We start from the raw sequence: 24,609 nt of genomic DNA on the forward strand, positions 1-24,609 counted from the left end.
ATAAAAAGACACCTGAACTTTTTGTATAATTTACGACATATAACAATGTGATCTCAGATGAATATTATTATTTTGTTGTTCATACAGGTATCATTTCCTGGTGTACAATGCCTCTGTCTTGTACATGCAAATGGCACGTCCTTTTTTAAAGCCTGGAAGTCGCCATCTCCTTATTCCCAGCCTTGTCAGGATTATTAAGACGTTGGGTGAACTTGACGATGTGGATAAGAGCTGGAGAGCAGATCTGATGCTGTAAGTTGTTCAGTAATAAGGAGACATCGTTTGTAAACATCACTGTATAGTGCCGTCCATTCAGAATGTGTGGGTCTTGCTGAAATACAGTACAGGACATTTGTACCAATCCCATAGACGTATATTGGATTGGCAGGGCACATGTTTATCCACCTTTCTATGCAAACTCCTAGATGTGTCTGCGCAGTATAGAAGAACAGGGGTCTCGGCCCTTCATACTAGTGAAGTGGTAGACCCCCAAGCAATCCAGATGCTTATCCCCTTTCTTGTTCATAGATGATAAGTGTTTATTTGGAGGACACCCTGTTAGGGAACATTATGTTCCACCCTTTTCCCTACAATTAAGGTTCTCTTCCTAATTTTGTTAAAGTGTCACTGTTGTTTTTTTTGCAGAAATTAATAGTACAGGCGATATTAAGAAACTTTGTAATTGGGTTTATTAGCTGAAAAATGCATTTTTATCATGAAAAAGCAGTTTGAAGCTCTCCCCCCTGTCTTCATTGTTCTCTATGTAGAGGGGAGGGGTGGAGAGAGATGAGGCACCAAAACAGGACAACAAAGAGTTAATTCACAGCTAGATCACCGGGCTATCTCCTCTGAAGTTAGCACTGACCTCTCTGACCTCTGAATCCCGGCTTTCACACAGGTCCAGCTGTGTAATCCTTTGTTCTCTGCTGGCGACTAATCTCCCTACTCCCCTCTCCATAGAACAGACAGACTGATGTAAAAGAGTCGAGATTTCCTGATAATGAGCAGTGAATAAGAGAGAGGAGGAGGGGGGGGGGGGCTGGGGAAAGTCTTTTTCAATGCAGATAATGGCATATTTACCTAATAAACCCAATTACAAAGTTTCCTAAAATCTCCTGTGCTATTGATTTCTGCCCGCCCCCCCCCCCCAAAAAAAACAAAAAAAACCCCCGACAGTGAATTTCTACCTTGTACACTTCCCCGAAGGTGAATAGCAAGTGAATGGTCTGTAGCCCTATTTTTCAGCCCCTATTTGCTCTGAGGATCCATGGCTCTTATTTCTATCAGAAATTCTGTTCCTTTCAAAAGAACGTATTGTAAGTAACACACAGACTTTCACTTTTTGTCTTTTGGTTTCTTTATTAGAGAGTTGCTGGAATGTTTTTTGGATGCCCAAAAATTGAAGGAGGCCGCTGACTATGCATCTACGGCTAGTGAATTCATCAAAGTCAATGCTCCCCAGAAATACCCTCTTCTCTTTGCCAAAATGGTAAGTGCAGAGATGCATAGGTCTGCATGGGATCTGTATACATAAAATGTTAGCCCATTCTTTAGGGGTTATCCAGGCTTAGGAAAACATGGCTGCCTTCTTCCAGAAACAGCACCTCAGTTTGGGTGTGGATTTTGTAGCTCAATTGCTTTTGCAGTGAATGGAGCTGAATTATAATACCGCGCACAACCTGCGGACAGCGGTGGCGCTGTTTTTGCAAGGAAGTAGCTTTGATTTTGTAATCGTGGATAACCCCTTAGGATGGCAAAAGCATTGTCGGCCATGAGGATGAACATTGTCTATAACACAAGAAGACAACAGACACATTTTTCTGGTTTATTTTGCATTCATTCCATTTGGGGGCAGGAATATATATTTTTTCTATAGAAGAGGTAGATGGCCGTCGATTCCTTGGCTGTTCAATGGTCATGCCCTGACTAGCAGTATATATCACTGTTTAGGTTTGAAGAACCACACTCTTCCTTTTGTACGTCCTGAAAATAGGTCATATTGTATTTCCCGCAGTCTCATGTAGTAAGCGTTTAGACTCTTGTCAGCTCATGTGGATGCGGCTGCGAGGACATTTAATGAAATTTGATTTCTAGCTGAAACGGTGCTTCTTTCTAATCGTTTATGCAAATCGCCTCCATCCATGTGACTAGTCAATTAGATCTATACATGCAAAGTGCATTTAATGTTTGTTTTCTGCCTGCCATGAATAATGGATTGTTATCTTACATTAAGGTGCATCACAAATTAATTGATTCTGCTAAAGCCGCGAAAGAAACCAAAAGTTCAGCAACTTTGTCAGTCGTCTATAAAATTCAGAAGCTGAGATCGTAAGTAGGAGCTTGTTTATGTCTGATGGAAACATAGTTGTACTCGTGCAAAGTGGTAGACGCTATAGTAGGAATATAGATGGTTTTATACAGTATCAGGGAATACTGTAGAGAAGCTGATAGAGAGGCAGCATAGCCAAGGTATAAAGGGGCTAAGGATGTCGGATCTTGCTTTGTAGGACCTGAGACATTCAAGCATTACATTAAGAACCCATTAATGTGAATCACAACTGTTTAATGCTCAATTTCTCCTGTAGCAGCGCTGCGGGGCGATTGAACACTTGCTTCCAGGTTCTTACTTGGCTAGGAGCAGATCGCTGGGGGCTTCAGTAGTAACAGTTTTACAAATATACGTCTTTATTTTATATAGGAACCATTGATGCTGTACTCAGGTTCTCATTACTAGCCTATTATAGTGTTCCTTCTTATGACCACTCACCATACCCCACACCTCAAGCCTACAAAATAACAAAACACAGACTTGGTTTAGTGGCTAAAAGAGCTGCTTATTATCAATTGTTGTACAAAAGCTGTTCACAGTAAGGGTCCTATTCCATAGAACGATTATCGTCCATACTCAGCCGATATCGTCCGTTACAGCCAATAATCACCCCGTGGAATAGAAGGCAACGATCAGCCGACATCCCTCTTGTTTGCTGATCGTTGCTGTCGTTTGTCTTTTAACCGTGTTGTAAGAGAAATGACTGTGATAGCAGCGATCTGGTGCCGTCACCCCATGGAATAGGAGCGGCGGCAGCAGACCGCCACTATCCTCTATGGGCTGCCCGGACAATCTAGCAATCACCCGGGCGGCCCCCCGCATCTCCCCGCGGCCCCTCCCGCACTCACCCGCTCACTGCCACCACGTGTAGTAGCGATGGCAGCGAGCTCACAGGGTTATATACTCAGCTAAGCCTTTGTATTGCAAAATACTGTAGTAAAATTACAGCTACACAAAGCGTACCTGACATGATCAAAAATCTTTGTATATGTCAGAGAGACAAATGTTTTGATCAGTCATGTCTGAGTGTTCAGAATGTGACCATTTAGGAGAACACGCCGTGCTTAGCACATTCACTCCCACATCTGTGTCACATGACTAGGACACAAGTCCCAGTGCTTGTCTGTGGGGCTGTCTAGGTCGCAGACAGGGAGCGGGAGAGGAGTGCTCAGCAGCCTGGTCGTCTTTGACTGAATGTTCAGGGTCTCAACACTCAGACCCTGACCGATTAAAACCTTTTGGCTTGTATCCCTGACACAAAAGGGGTATTCTCAGCTGCCAAAATTACCCCTCTTCATGCTCCTGGCCTGCTTTCCCTTTCTGACCCCTTCACGGTATACACAACAATAACAATATATTTTGGTGAAACTATGCAGTGACTTTAAATATTCTAAGTAGCTGACATTACAGACATTGTATAACCCCCCGAGCGTTCCTACTGCGGCTTTCGGAATAATTCACAGCACTGTGCTCTGTATTGTTACAAATATGTCCTCTTTTATTTCTTATTATTTGTAGGCAAATGGATGGCTCCTTTACAGCAAAGGACATTTTTACAAACCTCAATGAAATTTATAAACTCCTGGCTACTGCGGACGGCGAGCCGGCTTCGCATTTATCCTCTTCGGAAAAGTAAGTTAATGTCTTGTTTTGATTTATCATTTAATGTGTGCTCAGCATTATAATCTGGGGTGGTAAATACTGCGGCTCCCGCATGGGCCTCTTCTGGCCTAAACACACACTCATTACGGGGAACAATCATTTCTTTTACTTGGTTGCTAATTAGTGGCGTTTCTCTAGTATTTCGCCAGTATATAACAGAACCCAGAAAAACAGTTTGGTGTAACATTGGCTGATCGCCTGTGTTTTCAGCTATCATGCATCCTCGCTTAACACTGATGTATGTCTGTAGTGAAGTGGTTAGTGCCTTACATTTCAGCAGTGAGCATACAGTGTATTAAAGATTTTTTTTCCAGGATTTCACATTGGAATCTATATAAATGTGGCTGTGTGTGGTATTACCGGACAGCACTATTCAAGTCCTGTCCAGGTGACGCCCAACTGGTGGTGAATATGGACCCTATTCACCAGCAGACCAGACACAGAGAGGGACTGTAAAGTTTGTGAGCTGTGCGATAAACTGCTGTTTCACTACATGTGAATCTTGTCTTAGTGTTCAGCTCCGGTTTTCACCTCGTGGTAGATACAAATAAGTGTAGCTGAAAAAGTAGCCGAAGACCCCTGGGATAGACCAGAAAAACCCTTTATAAATATCTCTAATTTATAGCCTTACTGGTCAGGGCAAAACATAGGGGTGGAGCTGCCATACCGGATTTCACTCTCTATCATAGAGCGGCTATAGCCACTTGTGTGTTGGATCTCCACCATCATGGTCGTTCTAAACTATGGGTGGAGATTGAACACTCGATTAATGCGCATAAGGCTAGGGGAGTCTTTTGGATTCCTGGTGCAGTGGCGGTGGGGGATCTGGGGCTATCGCCTATGCTGTCCACCCTTTTCAGGGCCTGGAGACGCTTCGCAGTTAAAAATGGCTTTGCCACTATCCCTGGCCCACTCACCCCACTGTTAGGGAACCCGCACTTCCCTCAGTTTTTACATGGCTCTCCTCTATTTCCTGGAGGGGACTCTATCACGCCGAGGGTGCGAGATGTGTTATGCCCGACAGGGGTCCGATCCCTGAATGACATCAGGGGCGAGGGACCCATGCGGGGGGGCGTGTGGCTTCATTATCTGCAATTGAAAGGGAAAATTAGGTCCTTGGCTCCCTTGGCGGTGTTGACAGCCTCCTTGACATCATTTGAACACCTCTGTGTGGCCACTGAGGCCCCTACACACACCATCTCACTGATATATGGCATTCTTATTTCTGAAGGGACAGGGGACCTGCCCTTGGGGTTCCAGGCCGCCTGGCATGGAGAACTGGGTAGAGAGCTTACCGATGAAGAGTGGTCTAAGTCTTTTATTCTGACACATAAATTATCAGTGTCCAGTAGACTTCAGGAACTCAACTACAAACTTCTAACCCAATGGTATAGGACACCAGAAAAGTTACATAAAATGTATCCCTCAGTGTCCAACCAATGTTGGAGATGTTCCTCGGCGGTGGGTTCCATGACGCATATTTGGTGGTCCTGCGCACCGGTGGCCTTGTTGTGGAGAGGGGTTCAGGACCTATACAACAAGGTTACAGGGTCATCCATAACCTTTACTCCAGAAATGGCTCTTCTCTCTGTGTTGCCTGGCCCTCTTTCCAAAATCAAGAAGGATCTCCTGGGGTATTTCCTGGTGGCAACCCGGCAGATTATACCGAGATTGTGGAAGTCACAGGCTCCCCCCTCCCGAAGCAACTGGGTAGAGGCCTTTAACCTAATCATGCGTATGGAGGAGTTGAGGTCTGAGGAACATAATATAGGGTCCAAATTTAATCGTAGATGGAGATCATGGATTCTCTTTAAAGAGTCTCCGGAGCTTGCCACATGGTTGGCGGGGCCTACGCTTTAGGGGGGTAGGCTGTGACTTCTTAAGGATATCGGAGACCTGATGGATTTGGCGCGGTGGATTCTTTCCCTTACCCCTCCTTTCCTTCCCCCCTGTTTGTCCCCTGTGTGTCTTCCTTTCCCCCCTTCCCTTTCGTATATATGTTTGTCTTGTTATCCGTGGTGGATGGGGGGTTCCCCCCCCCATGCCCCCTTTTTTTTTTGTTGTTGATGGAGTTCTTGGTTTTTTCTTTCCATTTCTATTGCCCTTAGGTTAGGGTAAAGGAACGGTATTCATAACATTTAGGTATAACGATGCGTTGCAGAATGTAAGCATGGCCTCCCGTTTTCTGTTCTTTCTTCTTTTAATCCCTCCTTTTCAGCTCTACTCTTCACACATAGTGAACTCCTTAAGTTGGGGGAATGCATTGGGTATGGCATGCACTAGAGTGTGCTGCGTTCCGTTCTCATCGTGTTTTCATTGTTAACACTGTTAATACTATGGATCGCGTTCTTCTTGCATTTGTTGGTGTGCACGCATCGCTGTTTGGCTTCATACCTTGTTCATTGCCAATATGACTGTATGTTTCTTGTATGAAAATTCATGAAAATAAAAATATTTTGAACCATAAATATCTCTAATTTATATACAGTGGTACCTTGGTTTAAGAGCGTTTTGGTTTAAGAGCTCACAGTTTTTCAAAATTGTGACTTTGTTTAAGAGCATTGCTTTGGTTTAAGAGCTCCCTGTACTGGGTGGGAGCGCGAGTGGAGAGGGGCATGGTCTGCATAGAGGGGTCTGCATAGAGGGGTCTACAGCACTGTACTCTGACCCAGGAGGTCTCAATCATCTTCTAAATCATAGCAGATCCACTTCAGGCTGGGGCTTACATAAGGGGACAGGACTGTGGAGGTAATCTCTTCATAGTTTTAACCCCTCTCTTCCCGGACAGAGAGTGCTGCTATACTGTGCCCACATCTGCCCTGCTCATTCCTTCATGCTCCCGGCAGTCTCTGTCCGCCCTTGTGTTTCCCATCCTCTCCATTACTGTACAGTAACTTATAATATAACATATTCCTCTCTTTCTGAATGTTTGTTTCAATTGTTTTACATGTTATTCAGAATAATAAATCATTATTTTTGGGGTGTGGAACCAATTTTCTGTATTTCTATATTTTCTTATGGTAGAATTTGCTTTGGTTTAAGAGTGAATTTGGATTACAAGCACGGTCCCAGAACGAATTATGCTCGTAATCCAAGGCATTACTGTATATGCCTTCTGACATATTATAAAGATGCAGTAGACAGAAGAAAAAAGTACCTGGGTAGGTATCCTGGCGCTGCCAAAAAATCCTTCACAACGAGTATAAAACATAAAATGGCTTATTTATTGGATAAAATCAGTAAAAATGTACATAAAATAAGCAATTATGCGTTTCGGGAGTTGCATCTCCCTTCATCAGACATGCAATCTGATGAAGGGAGATGCAACTCCTGAAACGCGTAATTGCTTATTTTATGTACATTTTTACTGATTTTATCCAATAAATCAGCCATTTTATGTTTTATACTCTACTCGTTGTGAAGGATTTTTTGGCAGCGCCAGGATACCTACCCAGGTACTTTTTTCTTCTGACTACTGCATGAAACCACGGGTCCCGACACTGGGAGAGTCCCGTTTCCTGGATCCTTCGGCCGACAGCCATCATCCGCCGCTACAAGTTACCCCATAGTGGGGTGATACGCACACGAGGCGCCATCCTCCCGACTCCTTCTTTTTCCCTCTTGTCTTATATCATAAAGATGTATCAGTAGATAGCATATTGGGGGTCTGTGACCTTGGACTCCAATGAAGAACAATCCAGACTGTGCTTGTAAACGTCTTGTAGCAGTGTCACAGCTTAAAGTGGTATTCTAGTCAGGTAGAACACCGACCTCCTCCTCCAGAGACTAACATTTTGTTCCATACCATTACCTTTTTAGTCTCCTTTCCCCAGTTCTGAGCCTGTTATTTTGTGCTGTAAACACAGAAAACTGTGTGAGCTGTTCTCTCCATCTCTCTCTTCCCTCTACTTTCCGAGACGGCTCATGTAAACAGTGTCCCTGGCCGGCTGTCTCTGCACTCTGTAATGCACGGAGGAATAATCACAGTAAGGTCATCAGCAGATTAACCCTCCCGGTATTACAGAGTGCAGAGACAAATGGCCAGGGACACTGTTTTTATGAGGCGTGAAGGGGGTGGGGAGTAGATCAGAGTGTAGAAAGCATGAACAGCTCACACATAGCACAGCACAAAGCAGCAGCTCAAAACTAGGGGAAAAAGACTAAGAGATAAGTATGGAAGGAATTTTTAGTCTCCAGGAGGTGGGGTGATGTAACATGTATTTAACCTGAGGGGACTACTACTTTAAGGGGCTAAAACATAAAAATCTACTTTTCTTTTTTACCCATCCTTCCTTTTCCAACATACAGTAATTGTAAATAGATTCAATTATCAATCAGGTACGTTGCTCTTTGAGGTGAAGGTTATCCCTTTAATCCTGTGTAGCTTTTAGTGCCAGTGAGTGTGATACCCAGTATAATTGTCCATAGGAAATGCTCAGCCCTGCTGTAAATACCGTATCACTTTCATTTATACTCTCCAGGCCTTAATGCCTGATGTACTGATGTCCTGCGTCCTTACAGGATTCCTCTGCTGATTGAACTTGCGCGTCTCTCAATGGATTTAAAATGCAATCATCTGGCTGCCGCCTGCATCGCTGATCTGAAGACTGCGGAGAGCGCGGTATGTTCACAGGCTTTGTGCTTATTATGTGCTGGGAGCTGTTTTCCTACTGTGTGATTCTTATTCATTGGGTTTCATTTGCAAAGATCTCTTCCTGTTTATATAGTTGTCCAGATTTATCAAGCTGCGTGAAACCCACACTGTATGGTATTTCCCACAGCAACCAATCACAGCTCAGCCTTCATTATACCAGGGCCTGTTAAGATATAAAACCTGAGCTGTGATTGGCAGCTATGAGAAAAAACAGACAGTGTGGCTTATAGGCAGCTTGATAAATCTGGGCCAGTATTTTGTAACCTATATGCTGCTATGCGGACCAAGCTGTGAAAGGAGCTAGACTTAATTTTTATTAATGCACTCACACATACATTTTTCACACTTTTTTTTACGTGAATAGACCAGTGCCGGCGTGGGGATGCCAGTGCCGCGGTCCCCTTTTTGAACCACTGCCTGGTTCCTGCGCATGGCTCTGGTCTATTACTGAGCACTGAAGGCGGGCTGGCCGGCCCCCACTGTGATGATCTGCCCTCTCCTCTGTGACGCAGCTCCATTAGAATCAATGGAGTGTGGTAACCGAGGGGAGATAGTTACACTCTGGTACGGTGGGCCTGCCCCCAGTGTTTCATGCCCCGCCGGTGCTCGGTAATAGACCAGCACCATGTGAGGGAACCAGGTGACCTTTCAAAAGAAGGACCGCACTACCAGCATCCCCACGCCGGCATGGGTCTGTTCATGTAGAGAAATAAAAGTGTTGTACTAGTTTGTACATTTTGCTTTAATAGTCATGGATAAAATATGCTCATGTGTTTTTGGTCAATAAAGCCTCTTTATATTGTGTATCAAGAAAAGATCTCACATTATGTAACATATAGAATAAAGGAAACCAGCAGAAGTTTGAATACAGCTCTAGATGTATGTATGGTGTATCTATAATCAGTGTAGGTATGGAAATGGAACAATATGACATGAAGATTTCATATTGGTAAAGCCAAACAGCCTACAAGCTACTGGTGAAGTATGTACAGTGCTGTACTTCCTTCCCACTGTGGTGGTGTTGTAGGGGTTCCCTGGTAGGTTAGAGCTGATCACTAGAGATACATGACAGGGACACTTTATTTTTTGACAGGACACCTTATTTTGGGGCACCCATCTAACACAAAAGTTATTCTCCCTAGTTAGTTGGTTCTGTGTAATTCAGATATATATAGTAGCTCTCCAGGAGCTCCCAACGACAGGTACCCCAGATCAGCAGGTACCCCAGATCAGCAGCTCAACAGAATCTGAACTGGACAAGACTATTTGTTAATCTCTTTAACATTACATTCTTTGTTCATACATATCTATATGCTTTTTTTTCAGGATCCAAAAACCCTCATAACTGTAGAGTGTCTTCAGAGTGACCTTCAGGTTCTTCAGCTTGGCCAGCAGATTGATACTTATACTAAAAGTGTTGTTGAGGTAAGCCCTGGTATCCTTGCTGTGTTCGCAATTGTATCAGAAGCAGAACAAATATCTACACCATGTGGTTACTAGTGGTCCTAGTGTTTAAAGCATACCTGTCAGGATAAGCTGCCATGGGTGTGTTTAAAGGAAGCAGCACTATTTCTGATGATTGTATAACTTGTACTTGAAGTTCTGCTTTGCAGACTTTTTCAGTTTTCCCTGGGCTAATGGGTAAAGACTAGATGCTGTGTTGTCTCCCTTACATTGCATACATAGAAGAGGGGCTCCCAGTTTCCAGTAACTCTGTTCACACCCTAAGAATCAGCAGCAGCATGGAGAGCATTATAGAGCAGCACTAGGATGAGATATAACTCTTAGGAATAAATAAATGCCTCATTCACACATAGGACACCAGAAGAATGCATTCTTAGACTCCTTTGGATGGATATATGTCAGTATACCTTTTTCCCCTAACTTAGTATACTGCAGAGGACTGATGTATTCCTCTTTTTTATGGTAGAGACCCCATGGGTGATGAATGACACTGTATGTTTTTACATGTGTCTTTGATGGTCGCCCCAAAAAGCTGTGTGAAAACAGTCCGACTAGATGGAGCAGCAGCATCTGTGTGTCTATTGGTATATTGTCTCTCTCCAGCCGTTCGTTCCTCCTCCTTCCCTTTTTCTTATCATAGATCGGTATAAGCAGCATATAACTTTCTCCATAAGTGATACGATAGTCTGCCTTTGTCTCTGACTCTCTGAAGATAGATTTTGATGGACATCTCTAATAAGATGAATTACCAACTTTCTTATTACTACTTGGGCAGGTTATGGTAGTACTTTTGCAGTTATTGTTGATAGTAATATGTGAATGTGAAACTATAGTCACTTAAATAATGTATGTATTCTTCTTAACAGACACAGCTAAGAGTTATAAGCAGACTGGAGACAACTTTACAGGAGTCTGTCCGTCTCGGGGAACCTGACTCCATACAGGACGTGTGTACAACCCTGTGGAATCTCTGTCTGCCCTTGCTGCAGCACAATCTGCGCAGACGCCTGAAGAAGCCATTGATCTCTATAGCAGAATCATTAGAAAACATAGATAGGCAAGTTGCTCCATATGTAAAATGGAATTAAGTGATTTTAATGTTCCCATAGTCTGCCAGATATTTAAAGGGGTTGGCCACTTTATAGTAAAATAGTTCAGTATACAGTATTAGTAACTGTACTCACTGTATGTACTGACAGCAGCTCCCTGTGTACCTCATAGAACTAAAATCAGACTCCCCTCCTCCAGGCTGGGCTGCCCTGCTCTGTGGTGAGTTGTCCATAAGATGGCTGACATGGAGGAGCATGTGACCCGCACCCCAGTGTCCACCACTGAGCCTGTATATGTCTGTGGAGGACACTGGAGGCGGGACATGTTCACATGCTCCTCCATGTTGGCCATCTTATGGACAGCCTCACCAAAGAGCAGGGCAGCACAACCTGGAGGAGAGGAGTCTGATTGTAGCTCTATGAGGTACACAGGGAGCTGCTGTCAGTATATACAGTACAGTGAGTACACTTACATATACTACACACAAAACAATTTAACTATAAAGTGACAAACGCCTTTAAGTTTACACTTGTAATATTCCTAGTAGCTAAGGGGGATGACATCAGGAGAGATCCATTATCCTAGCTAGCTCAGTCTTCAGCTGGGATCTAGAAGAGAAGGGCTCCAGACCTGTGGTCTTTGATTAAAGGGCTCCTCTAAAAATAGCCACATTTCTGGTTCTGTCACCTGATGGACACCAACAGTGCCAAATGGACCCCATAAACTATACTTGGATCTGTTGGTTTTCATCATGAAAGCTAGGTTTATATCTGAATTACTTTTCCCTTGCTTTGCTCCATAAGACCAGAACAACGAAAATCAGCCATGTTGGATCTGCTGCATTCCAGATACTGATGGCATCCAGCACATCCTATTGACTTAAATGGTTTCCATCAGGGTTTCTGTCATAGTCAAATATCACTTGAGTATTTTTGTCTGTGATGGAGTCTCCTAACTGAACCTCTGACACAGATATAGGCCTAGCCATGAGCAGTACTTTCCTTTGACACTTCATGATGCTAGTACAGTACATCTAACAATCCTGTATGATACCTTTCTGTTCTCCAAGACACTTTTACAGACTAAAGAGAAATGGTAGAAAGGGTGTAGTCTGAGAAGTGGTATGATATAAACATACTGTTCTTTTTCTGCCTTCATCAAATCTATACCACCAACAAATCTCATACATCTTATGTCTTTACCCTTCAGTTTATTAACTGTAACACGATGCCAGATTCACTTGGAAATTGCTCAGATTGAAGAAGAGGATGATCGAATCGAAGTTGCAATCAGGCACCTTGAGAAAGCATTGTCCATTGATGGCAGTGGACAGTATCAAAACTACCTGAAAAGTTACCTTCATCGACTCCAGCTCCGCACTACACTGTACACCAAGCCAAAACGTGCGGAAGATCAGGCAGCAATGATCATTGAGCAGGTAATGTCTTCCTGTGTCCCTTAAGCCTTTATACTTGTGGATCTGTCAGCTGCATGTGTTACTTTATGTGAGGGCAGTATATTACAGCTGCAGCTCCATAATCCCAGTGGTTTGGCAACCTGGCGTATAGAGCTGTATGCTGTCCTTACACAGAGCTGTGAATTCAGATGTCAGATCCACTTTTATTCTGCAGTAGTGTAAACATCCAACAATGCTTAGGAGGCATGGTGAGTGCTCCATTCATTGCCCAGCGATCAGCTTGTTGTCCCCCTATAGACGGGTGATAACAAGAATAACCGAATATACATGATACTGAAGGATTGGGGTTATAGCTGCCAGGCAAACACCTTTTAGCCTGCAGCGGTCTTATGTCTCTGGAGAGCTGAACGATTCCTTCTTTGCACGCTGCAGATGGTGGTGATGCAGTACAGTCACATCTATGAATCCTTTAGGGAGTTGTAGTTTACAAGCCTCCGGCTGTTTTTATTTTCCTGATGTGGTTTTTGTCATAGGCAAAACAGAGCAACACAAAGGACTCTGTCCGGAAGAAGCGGTCACTACTTGTGAATGCCGGCCTCTGCTTGGCTCCTGATGTTTTTCAGATGGTGCTTGATAGCGAGAATGAAGCAAAAGGTAACCCACCCCGGTAGATACTCTGTCATACCCTGTTACACTAATTTAGGAACAAGCCTATAATAAAATGACTGCAGGAAGACAATTATTGGTCTGCGTTGAAGAAATTTTCTTGTACTTGGAAAAAAAAGTGTATCCTTTTAGAAAAAAGAGAGTATTTTATAGTGATATATGTCAGAAATTGTGACCAGGACATTAAAGCTGTAGTCCGCTCAAATATAACTTTTTTCATATATTGCTGCCCATGATGAGACTAACAATTCCTTCCGTACTTGTTATTATCTATTCAGTCTCTTTTCCCCAGTTCTGAGCAGCTGCTTTCTGCTGAAGGCAAAGAAAACTGTGTATGAGCTTTTCTCTCCATCTCCCCCTCCTCCCCCTTGCCTTCTGAGTCTAGACAGCTCATATAAATAAGTCCCTGGCAGGCTGTATCTGCAACATTGTATCTGTGATTATTCCTCCAGGCATTACAGAGTTGCTACAAAGCGCTGGAGCTTTATAGTGGGGGCATATGGGGGGGGGGGGGGTTGCAGTAGATGTAATTCGTAATTATTTTAACCCACCTATTCCCCAGCAATTGTGAAAAAAGGGGCCCCGGCCAGAATATTCTCATCTCAATTTACTCAGTTATACTTGTAGAGCTACTCAAGTAAAATACTTTTGCAAATACTCTTTCCCTCTCATTGTTGACAGCTCATTGCTTAGGTTACGACCACCCCTCTGCTCTAAAAGCAGTAGTCTAGTTGGTGTATATATAGCTATAGTATACAGTACATGTATAGAGATACAATGTATATATACTCTTTATATTATACATATATGTATATAAAAATGTGTGTACTTTAGCTACATATATACCCACCAGACCATTGCTTTTAGAGCAGCGTGGTGGTCTGTAACCTAGACAACGGCTGTCAACAATAGGAGAGAAAATGAAGCACATCAGGAAAAGGAGGCAATTTGCTAAATGAATGTGTTTGCAAAAATATAGTACTTGACAAGACCTACAAGTATAACTATATTAGTTGAGATGGGAACTCTCCTTTAAAATGTAGTTGTCACATTTTACATATCTTCAGTAAGACTCAATATTCAGAAGTCTTGTTTGCTGTTAGTCTCCACAGGTAAAAGTAACAAAGGACGTATAAGTTATTTATGCATGAAAGCGCAGCATCATTCAAAGTGTGTCCAGAAGGCGGACGGCCATTTACAGCGTATGGAGAATAAAGATGACGCAGAAAGGTGAGAACCACCCTCAGGGTGTGCCGTCTACTCTGTGCTTCCAGTGCTCTGTGCCACATTTTATATAGTCGTTTATTTATTAAAGAGGATCTGTCGGTGCTGAGAAAGTCTTTAGTGACATCCGATAAAACTAGAAATCTTATTAGCAAATCCTATGATTTATCACAGTATTACATGGAATTGGCTTTCACTTCCATTTTGGTAGAAAAAGACCAAAACCTAGTGAGATTCTTTTCCCAATCTTCCTCTGTGGAAGAACCTGAAGGCACTGCAATACCAGGTCAATGCCTGGAGAGGACAGAGCAAGCTCTTTTTCCATCTCCCTGTTCTAAAAATCCATTTAATATATGGTCCCCAAATAGGGGACATATCGGATATTAGACTGATAAGAACAGATACTACACTTGATCTTAGCCAAAAGGCCAAGAAGCGATGTGGAAGGTATCTAATTCGAGAGGGGGAAACCATTTTGTACAGCAACTTAAATGGCAAGGTGAAGCCTTGGGCTCAGATATGGCCAAGATTCTGGGTGAGCAAATTAATTCAACAGTTTTGATATTTTATTGAGTTACATGTCCCTTAAAATTAAATGGAAGAATCAGTTAACCTATTCTCAAAGTGAATAAAAAAAAATCTGGTAAATAAATTCACTGATGCCTATAGAGAGCAGTGAATTAGCAAAACAAAAATCATGTGAAAATTCTTCCCTTTACACCTGAAACCTGAACTTTGCTTAATGCAATGAATTATTATTTATTATCCACATAAAATGCGTTCTTTGTGTATTATGAAGGCCAGCTAAAGGAGGAGGCTATAACTACTTGTGTTAAAGGGTTAATATTCTAGAGGAGTACATAACTGCTTATAACAGGTTAATATTCTAGAGGAGTGCACAGCTGCTTGTAAACGATTAATCTGAGTTTCTCAATGTACATCTCTATATACATTCAGCCAGCAGCAACCACACTACACATAGGAGGAAGCTTAGGGCCGTATTATACTGCTCAATCACTAGATCGGTGCTAACTTACTGAGCCTATTAAACAGCTCGATAATCGTGCAGCAAGATCGATATACGGTATTGTCGCTCCGTGTAATAGAGCCGGCTTATTTCTGTTGTTGCTCCTCCTAGCCTTCTCCTGCCTTCCCATAGTAAAACCAGGATACTGTTTAGGAAACACTGGTCTGTACAAACGGGAAATTAGGATATGATGGTTTATATCTGCAATGCTATTACTGTGTGATTATTTTATAAAGAGGTCATTGCAGTCCTGTAGTTCAGGGCACTATCACTGGTGTCTGTTCTTATATTTTTAGGGTCAGGCTGTGGGCAGATTTGGCCAAGGTGGCACGGAAGCAGGAAGTCTGGGATGTGTGTAGGGCAGCCTGCCGTTTTTGCCTGTTATATGATGACGGCCGGTGGAGCGTTACAAAACTGGATACCGGTAAGTATAATTTGTTATTGATCTTTTGCAGTTTCGTGTCCTTTCATTGTAGGTTGCATATTTTATTATTTTTTTTAGCATATAAATACAAAACTGCTACCACTCTCTTCTCACCAGTATAAAACTGTTGTGCTAATAAAATAAAAAAAAGAAGCAAATATGTCATAGCCTTAATTGTGTGTCTTCTGAGTCATCCAGCTATACAAGGTTGCTACCTACGTACCCACCTTGGTAATCCAAAAGAAGTAGAGAAATACAATGTATCACACCATGCAAGAGCTAGAGAAGTATAGAACACCTCATATAGGTAGTACAGAGGTACAATAGGTACTTTGGAGGGATAAAGGAAACATGAATACTTTTATACCACCCCTAAACCTGGCCAGTCTCAAGGGCAGGTAACCTGTTATCCTGTTACCAAATTTCCTATGTATAGGTGGAGATGGATCCAGCAAATGTTGTGTGATAAGTTGGTGTGCAATATAAAGCATGTGTGTCATGCCACATTTACCATGGTCCTCTGTGGTTCAAGGGGTCTATCTATCTTTTAATAGTGGACGTCATGAATTCACTGAAGCCAGTCAGTAACATTAATGGTCACAGGCCATACTCCTGGCATCATGGCTGGTGGTGATGCCAGGAGTGTGGCCCATGACTACCCAGGCTGCTAATGTCTTGCAGTGGTCATGTGATATCAGCTCCAGAAGGAAGTCCAGGATGCAGACCAGAATCTTTGGTCCTTACTGAAAGTTGCGGAACTGTATCTAAAATCGGCTGCCACTTGCCAGTTTCTGTGCTGCCATCTCTAGTGGATCATGTACAGTGTATTTATGTGGAGCAGGAATCTCAGTGACCACAATCACAAGTCTGAACACATGCACCCCCAGCAGACTCTTAGTACAGTTTGGGTGCAGGTTTTGCAATTCCATTTGATTGAAGTGAATGGAGCTTAATTGCAAACCACACCTGAACTGAAGGCAAAAGCGGTGTGGTCTCTGGAAGAAAGTGGCCATGTTTTTTTTAATGCTGGATAAACCCTTTAAGGATAGTTACAAAGTAGGAATTTTAGGTCATCAGGCATGTCAAACGTTATTTAGACCCGCTGTGATCAGGAGAAATAGCTGGGGAGAGAGCGCGTCTACAACCCCATCCACTCCCTTACCTGTATCCCTGTAATGGTTAAATCCGACAATGTAAGCCTATGAGGCCTTAGAGCAAGTGTAGCCAGCTCACTCATAGATACACTCCAGTGCCCGGATCCACATTAGCACAACGTGCTTGTACTGTCCTCCAAGAAAAATGACTGAGCCAGCATTTTCAGTAAAACTTTCACTTCACTTCACACCATGAGGCAACACACCACTAAGTACCAGTAGTGGTGTGGTGCATCGTGTGGTGATGTCCTGTTGTCTATCACGCTACATTGTTGGAAACAGTTGCCTGGTTGGGAGTAAATTGCGCTCTTGCTGCTTTCCCTCCCCGGCTATATCTCCTGATCACAGTGGGTCTCAGCAGTAAGACCTGCTGCAATGAATAAATTTTGACATACCTGATGATGTGTCAAACATTGTTCTTAATGACAGTGACTCTTTAAAGACCTTCAGTGGCGATGACAATTTTCCCTTACTTATGTGAATTCCCCTTTTAAGTTCTGTAATATATATATATATATACACATATATATATATATATATATATATAATATTTATTTTGTACTTACATCCTTGCAGTCCAGCACAAGTCATCAATCGTTACATTAGTAATGTACTGGAAGGTCTTTTATGTGTTACTTCTGATCAGTAAGGAGCAATCGCTCTCGATGTTGAAGACTATGGAGAAAGCATTTAGTGACTATTTAGTGACAGTCGTACTTTAGTCAGCATCTAAGTATAAATTACTCTTGGGTGAAATTGCTCTTTAAAAATTCCATTTAGTAATGATACTATTAAACTTGCACTTTCTTGCCCGAATTGCTTGGGTTCAGTCTTAGGAGAGACATTAATTGTTTGCTTTTATGTTTCATTGTAACTTTTCATTAGCGCAATATAAAAGTCCTGCTCCCAGTGCCGGGGATGAAGGGAGGAATTCCGAGCTGGAAACTTCAAAGCCAAAAGCAGAATTATTCAGTGATGAGAAGCTCTTATTACGATTGCTGGCAGAAATACGATTTATCAGTGCAGAGGTTAGTACGGTACACTAATGGACACTATGGAACACTGTGTTTTAGTCAGTTGTTTTACTGGACTGTGTAAAGGACCCAACACAAGTGATATAAGGAATTCAGCACACTTACTTTTATTGCAGTCTCCGAATTATTTAACCCCTTTAAGTCAAGGGTCTTGAGCACTTAATAGAGCACCTATTGCTGTTCTGAGCTGCTGTAGACATAGTGCACGGCCAGACACCAGCTTGTGGCAGCATTTCTGAGGACTCTCTCATGTGCAGTGGCTGTCAGTTCACTAAAGGCCCTATTACACAAATAGATTATCGGACGTATTATCGACTCGGGTAATAGAAGACAACGATCAGCCGACATGCACAATGTCGGCTAATCATTGTGTTTAGACATGTTGAAAGATCAACGGTCTCGATAGCAGGGATATGCTGCCATCGCTCTGTGTAATAGGAGCGTTGGCAGCAGACCGCCGCTATCTTCTATGGGCTGCCTGGACTATCTAGCGATCACCAATGCAGCCCGTGTCTGTGTAACAGTCACTTAAAGTGGTTATCCAGCACTACAAAAACATGGCCAATTTTTCCCCTCTCTTGTCTCCAGTTCAGGTGTGGTTTGCAATTAAGCTCCATTTACTTCAATGGAACTGAGTTTGAAACCCCACCCAATCTGGAGACAAGAGAGGGGGAAAAGTTGCCATTTTTTGTAGCGCTGGATAACCCCTTTAAGATTCTTAGGTTTCTGCAGTGCAGCCACTTTCTTGAAATCCCACCTAAGATATTCTATGGGCCCAAACTCTGTGACGGCTGCTACAAAATCTGCTGGACTTATTATTATTATTATTATTATTATTATTATTATTATTATTATTATTGTTATTCTTGGAATTCTCGTTAGAAGATGCTGTGATGTTTTAGATTCTTCACTGAAGATATATTTTCTCCAAGTATTTTACTTGATTGATTCCATCCTACCCTTCAAACACTACAGGTTTCCATTGTGATAGAAAGCAGAGCAGCTTCAGAGTATCACTTAGCCTCCACCAGGTTTTACTGTAGTTTTTTTTCCGCATATGCTTCATTTTTTCTTATCCTCATTTTTTTTATAAAGATTTAATTTATTCAGCCAACTGATTCCGCAGCACTTCACATACCGGTAGTTTATCAGTTTTGGTAGAAAACATACAACCTGCTTGCAGATGTTGCTCTTGGTGGCATTTGAACCCAGGGCCCTAGTGCTGCAGGGTTAGGCTATGTTCACACTACATAAGTTCCCCACAAATCACTGTCGTTGTTACAACGGCCGTGATTTCTGTGGTACTTACGTAGTGCTGCAGGATGAGGGAATCCCAAACGGAGTGTATTCACATGGTATACACTCTGGCCGGGATCCCTAGCGGTGGTGCGAGAAAGTGACATGCTAGTTTTCTGTGGCAGCTATTCATTGAAAAGCGGCCGCAGAAAACCCTGTCAGTGCACACTGTAGAGCCGCTCGCTCCATAGTGTGCTGTGGGGAGTTCTGATGGGGGCGCACACGGATGTGCCCGCATCAGAACTCAGCGGCGCTAAAGATCATCCAGCCGGTACTGCATGATGATCTTTTGGGTGATCTTTTCTGAGACCGGACGCTCCGTGACCCGGCCAGACTCTTACTAGGTGTGACCATAGCCTTACAGTGTTAACCACTGGAGCCACCCATGCTACCCATAATGCTGATCCATAGGCCCGAAAAGTTCCAGAAAATCCAAAAACCTCTGTGACTTAAATGATTTGGAGCACATTTTAGGTAAGTTTTCTTGTGCTTTTGGGTCATTAGAGGTGTACATCTTGGGGTGCACGGCATTGGTGAAGAAATAGGGGCGTGTCTTTGACCGCATGTTTTCCTTATGAGGGAGCTTGTTCAATGGGTAGGATGATTCTGAGACTGCAGTAGTCATTTAGAGTGACATTTTGTGTTCCTTTTGGAGACACCACTTGTTATATTAGTTGTCATGAGATGTTCACATTGTTCTGGTTTGATTTTTTTTTTTTTTTGTCAAACAGCTGGAAGTTTGTACATTATACAGATAGACTTAATTTACAAGGGGGTTGTGTAACTTTGAATGCAGATGCAGATTACATGTTTGGTATCACATCTATTTCAAAGCTATACAGACTTTTGGCAACTTTTCTTTCCTTCTCAGTGTGGACTGTAAGCTCTTAAGGTCCTTTCTCCTTCTGTCCCAATCTCTCATTCATTAAGTTTGTGTATTGTACTTGTTCACTTTGTGTTATATTGCATACTAAAACCATCATACCGTAAAGGAGTACACTAATGAAATTTGTTTTCTTTCAAATCAACTGATATATATATATGTGTGTGTGTGTGTGTGTGTGTGTGTATATATATATATATATATATATATATATATATATATATATATATATATATATATATATACAGGACATTCAGCAGCTGAAAAGTACTGGAAGACTGGAGTTTTTTAAATATAAGGAGATTACAAGTCTATATAACTTTCTGACACCAGTCGTTTGAAAGAAAAACAATTTCTCTGGAGTATCCCTTTAAAGGGGCTAGGTTCACATGTCAGAGCTCAGTCCGGAGCGTTCGTGACAGAGTTTATTTATTGCCACAAAACAGGCACTGACAGATGCAGACTCATCCCCGAGAGATGCCATTGACTTCAGCGGGTCCCCTTGGGTTTCCATGTATTCTGCAGCGGACATACAGTCACTGTTTGCAGGATTGTTTTGTCTGCTCAGATCTTGTAAAATAAACAGAACTTGTGGCAGAACTCCCCAAAGTGGGAAACTAGCCTTATCCAGCCTTAAGAAAATGGGATTGTTTATTACAAATATATTTTCTGAAACATTGTTGACCATTTATTATGTGATCAGACACAATTGTTTGCTTATTTCTTACCATTGTTATGTCTTTTATTGTAAAACTGACATCCTAGTAGGCCCTTCCTATGGCTGATGTGGGGGCCTTCAATATACAGAACTAGGGGGGGTTCATTGGGCCCCCACTGCCATGAGAACTCACTAGTACCCTGCATTCATCTTTATAGGGGCACTGATTCTCCTCTTCCCCCATGTACCAGTCTGCCATTTGCCTTCATGTAATGTGTTTTGATCTTGTATTGTTCCTGTTTGTTACCCCCATCGCTTATATAGCTCTCTGAAAGTAAGGGCTCTTTATAAATAAATAATAATAATAATAAATGGCTGTTACGACCTAAAGGCCCTATTCCACGGAATGACTATTGGCCGTATTTGGCCAATATTGGCCGTTACAGCCGATAATCGTCCCATGGAACGGAAGGCACCGATCAGCAGACATCGCTCATGTCGGCTGATTGTTGCAGTTGTTTGTTTTTGAACATGTTGAGAAACAAATGACTGATATAGCAGCGATCTGCTGCCGTCGCTCCGTGGAGTAGGAGCGTCGGCAGCAGACGCTGCTATGTGCTATGGGACGATCTAGCAATCACCCAGGCAGCCCGCCCCCTGCAGCTCCCCTCCCCCCGGACGCGTGGAATAGCAGCGGCAGTGAGCGGGGAACGAGGAGCAGTTCCTCCAGTCGGCCCGTGGAATAGGGCCTTTAGGGTCCTATTACACAGAGTGATTATTAACGACTGACGATCGCAAACGAGATTGTTTATCGTAACCTGAAATCATTCACCATATTACACAGAACGATGGTCGTTAGATACCATCGTTACTACGATCGTTATTGCGATTGTTACTATGATCGTTTACTCCTTCTGATCCCAGCAAAACAATGAACAATGTGCAATTACACTGAACGATTAGGGAACAAATGCAGAACTTGAGCGAACGATTGTGGAATTACAGCGAACGATTAGTGAACGATTAGCGATAATTCTAAATCAACGATTATCGACATACAAACGATTTTTCGATCGTTGCCTGCAATTACACAGAGCGATTATCGTTTAAATTCAAACGATATAACGATTTTTCACACGATAATCGTCCCGTGTAATCTGTCGGCCCTTCCTATGAATCCATGGTATATATATATATATATACCATAAAAGCTAAAAAGAAATGCTAACTTTTCTTACACTACAGTGTTAAACTTTTTGAGCAAGTCTCAGAACCTCTTAGCGGTGACACTTTCAGTAAAGGTGCTACAAACACTTGATTTGTGAGAAAAGTAAAGACATGTTCTAAGAAAGAGGCCGCTCATTTATAAGATCAATGATACTTAGATACATAGAAATATTGACTGTAAAAAAACTAAAAACCTGTTTTATACAATGTGATAAAAATGCGACTTTATTTACCAGGCAACAATTCACTTTCTGAAGTCTGAAGGTTGTAAACTAAATGAAAGTCCGATCCCACCTGAGGATACAAGCATGCGTCCCTCCTCCTACGTTCCTGTAAACCCGGATGAAGACCCAGAATGGATCCTTTATAGGTAATCAGAGTTAGGACCTTCATGTTAAATACTTTATTTTACAGCAAGAAAAATTCTCAAATTAAAAAAAAATTCTTGAATTTCAGTAAAAGAGTAATTTCATAAATTACTGATATAGTTCCCACCTATAGGACTCTACCAGAATGGGGTTTGCTTGATAGATGGCCTGCCTGGTGAGGAGGCTGTTGTCCCCAGCATCCAGTTAGAGAACTAACAGATAGATGTCTCATAGTAGTGTATCATCACTGTAGCTGCTTCCAATACAGTCACTCCACTCCCTTTAAAACCTGGCTATCTGCTGGTGCAGCTCTTCTTATAACCAGCAGAGATGTTTTTCTCTTTCAAGAAAATTGGTCAGCTACATATGATACTCAAAGTTCAAGTAACAAGGAGGTGGTGCTGAGCTGCAGCATGCATGCGCCTCCCTCCTCCACCCCTCCCTGTCTTGACTGATTTTTGCAGCAGTTTCAGTGCTTGGATCCAAGCTTTGTACATTAATCAATTCAGGCAGGAAGGGGTGGGGGAGGGGGAGGCATGCATCATGCAGCTCAGCGCCACCTCCTTGACACTTTATCTCTGAGCAGCATATAGAGAGGCATTTTTTACAGATGACCTATAATATTTCTTTTTTTTCCATCTAATTTGTTGAGGGTGCAGCTCTGTCCAAACCCTATGTAGACAGCTTAGGTTGGGTTCACACTACGTTTTTGCAATCCGTTTTTTGCAACAAAAAAAAAACAAAAACGGATTTAAAACAGATGGATGCATGTGTGTGCATCTGTTTTAATCCGTTTTTTTCATTGAATTCCGTTATAAAAAAAAATACGGATTAAAACGGATCAGTTTTCTTTTAACTGAAACAAAAATGAGATTGACTACGTTTTTGTGTATGTAAAAAAAACCGAATCCGCTTTTCTTCCTTTTTTTTGCAAAAACTGATGAAAAAAAAACTTATTGCAAAAACGTAGTGTGAACCCAGCCTTACCTAGTGATCAAAGGTCTGCTACCTGTGACTCTGCATCTGTTTGAAACTACATCTCTCAGCATGCCCTGAAGGCCACAGACTGAAAACCACTGTGGTAGAGCTGATTTTGCACAAATGTTCACTGGGAAAACTTACTGTTGTCTCCTCCGGTTCTATTTTTTTTGGAGCAATAGCCTGAATGGCACAAGTAGATAAAACAATCTTCTCCAACATCAGCTGAAAACGGCATTTCGGGGAAAAGATGTAGTGAAGTGTTCTTGTCAATAAGGAGCAAAATGCAGTGTTGAATAAACGCAGAGATTATAAAAGGCCCTCTTCAGCGCCAAAATAGGAGCAATCACTTCAATGAAGAACTCACAGAACGCCAGATGGGAGGCAGAGGAAATAACCTCGAAGTGAAGTGTCCCTGCAAATGCACTGCTGTTAAGGCTGATGAGGAAAACTTTGAGTCAGATTATTACATTGTATGAGTATTGTACTGGATAACAATAAAAACTAAACTTTATGGGTGTATGATCACATATAGTACAGCACCTTACACAGTGTTAAGTTGGTATTAGATTTGGAACCTCCATTAGTAGTGTTGTAGTTTTGACAATCCCAAACGTTCGGAAAATTTGCGCATCACTATCCATTAGCCATAATGGCCTTTGGCAAAAATCATTATGGGGATTTATTTTTATGCTTAAAGCGTAAGGGCCCTATTCCACCGGACGATTATCGTTCAGATTATCGTTAAATCGTTCGAATCTAAACGATAATCGTTCGTTTGAAATGCAGTTAACGATTAACGACCGAACGAGAAATCGTTGATTGCTTTATAAGACCTGGACCTATTTTTATCGTTGCTCATTCGCAAAACGTTCGTAAATCGTTCGCATTGAATAAGACATTGGTTGGTCGTTCGCAATAGATACGAACGCAATAGCGAATAAATAGCGAAGAAAAACTATCGCAATTACGATCATAAGTAACGATTATCGTTCCATGGAAATGAGTGAACGTTTTCAGGATTTTCGCAATAGCGGTCGTTTGAGATCGTTAACGATTATGCAAACGATAATCATCCAGTGGAATAGGGCCCT

General features: G+C 42.2%; 1 protein-coding gene and 1 non-coding gene across 3 annotated transcripts in view; one reads left to right on the forward strand and one right to left on the reverse strand.

Moving 5' to 3' along the window:
* The window catches only part of CFAP46 (cilia and flagella associated protein 46), a 139,457-nt gene that overhangs the window by 9,483 nt on the left and 105,365 nt on the right, over positions 1 to 24,609 (forward strand). For both annotated transcript variants that reach the window (XM_069980136.1, XM_069980137.1), the window contains exons 6-18: positions 88 to 252; positions 1,366 to 1,489; positions 2,234 to 2,328; positions 3,848 to 3,961; positions 8,513 to 8,612; positions 9,972 to 10,070; positions 10,976 to 11,166; positions 12,369 to 12,597; positions 13,110 to 13,230; positions 14,346 to 14,472; positions 15,790 to 15,917; positions 17,957 to 18,099; positions 22,406 to 22,539. In XM_069980136.1, the coding sequence (XP_069836237.1) occupies positions 88 to 252; positions 1,366 to 1,489; positions 2,234 to 2,328; positions 3,848 to 3,961; positions 8,513 to 8,612; positions 9,972 to 10,070; positions 10,976 to 11,166; positions 12,369 to 12,597; positions 13,110 to 13,230; positions 14,346 to 14,472; positions 15,790 to 15,917; positions 17,957 to 18,099; positions 22,406 to 22,539 (1,770 nt within the window). The remainder of the gene's footprint in view (positions 1 to 87; positions 253 to 1,365; positions 1,490 to 2,233; positions 2,329 to 3,847; positions 3,962 to 8,512; positions 8,613 to 9,971; positions 10,071 to 10,975; positions 11,167 to 12,368; positions 12,598 to 13,109; positions 13,231 to 14,345; positions 14,473 to 15,789; positions 15,918 to 17,956; positions 18,100 to 22,405; positions 22,540 to 24,609) is intronic.
* On the reverse strand, positions 14,710 to 14,906 carry LOC138800218 (U2 spliceosomal RNA). Its single transcript, XR_011364419.1, has one exon. It is a non-coding gene; the product is annotated as a U2 spliceosomal RNA (small nuclear RNA).

Source organism: Dendropsophus ebraccatus, chromosome 8, assembly GCF_027789765.1.
Source record: "Dendropsophus ebraccatus isolate aDenEbr1 chromosome 8, aDenEbr1.pat, whole genome shotgun sequence".
NCBI lineage: Eukaryota > Metazoa > Chordata > Amphibia > Anura > Hylidae > Dendropsophus > Dendropsophus ebraccatus.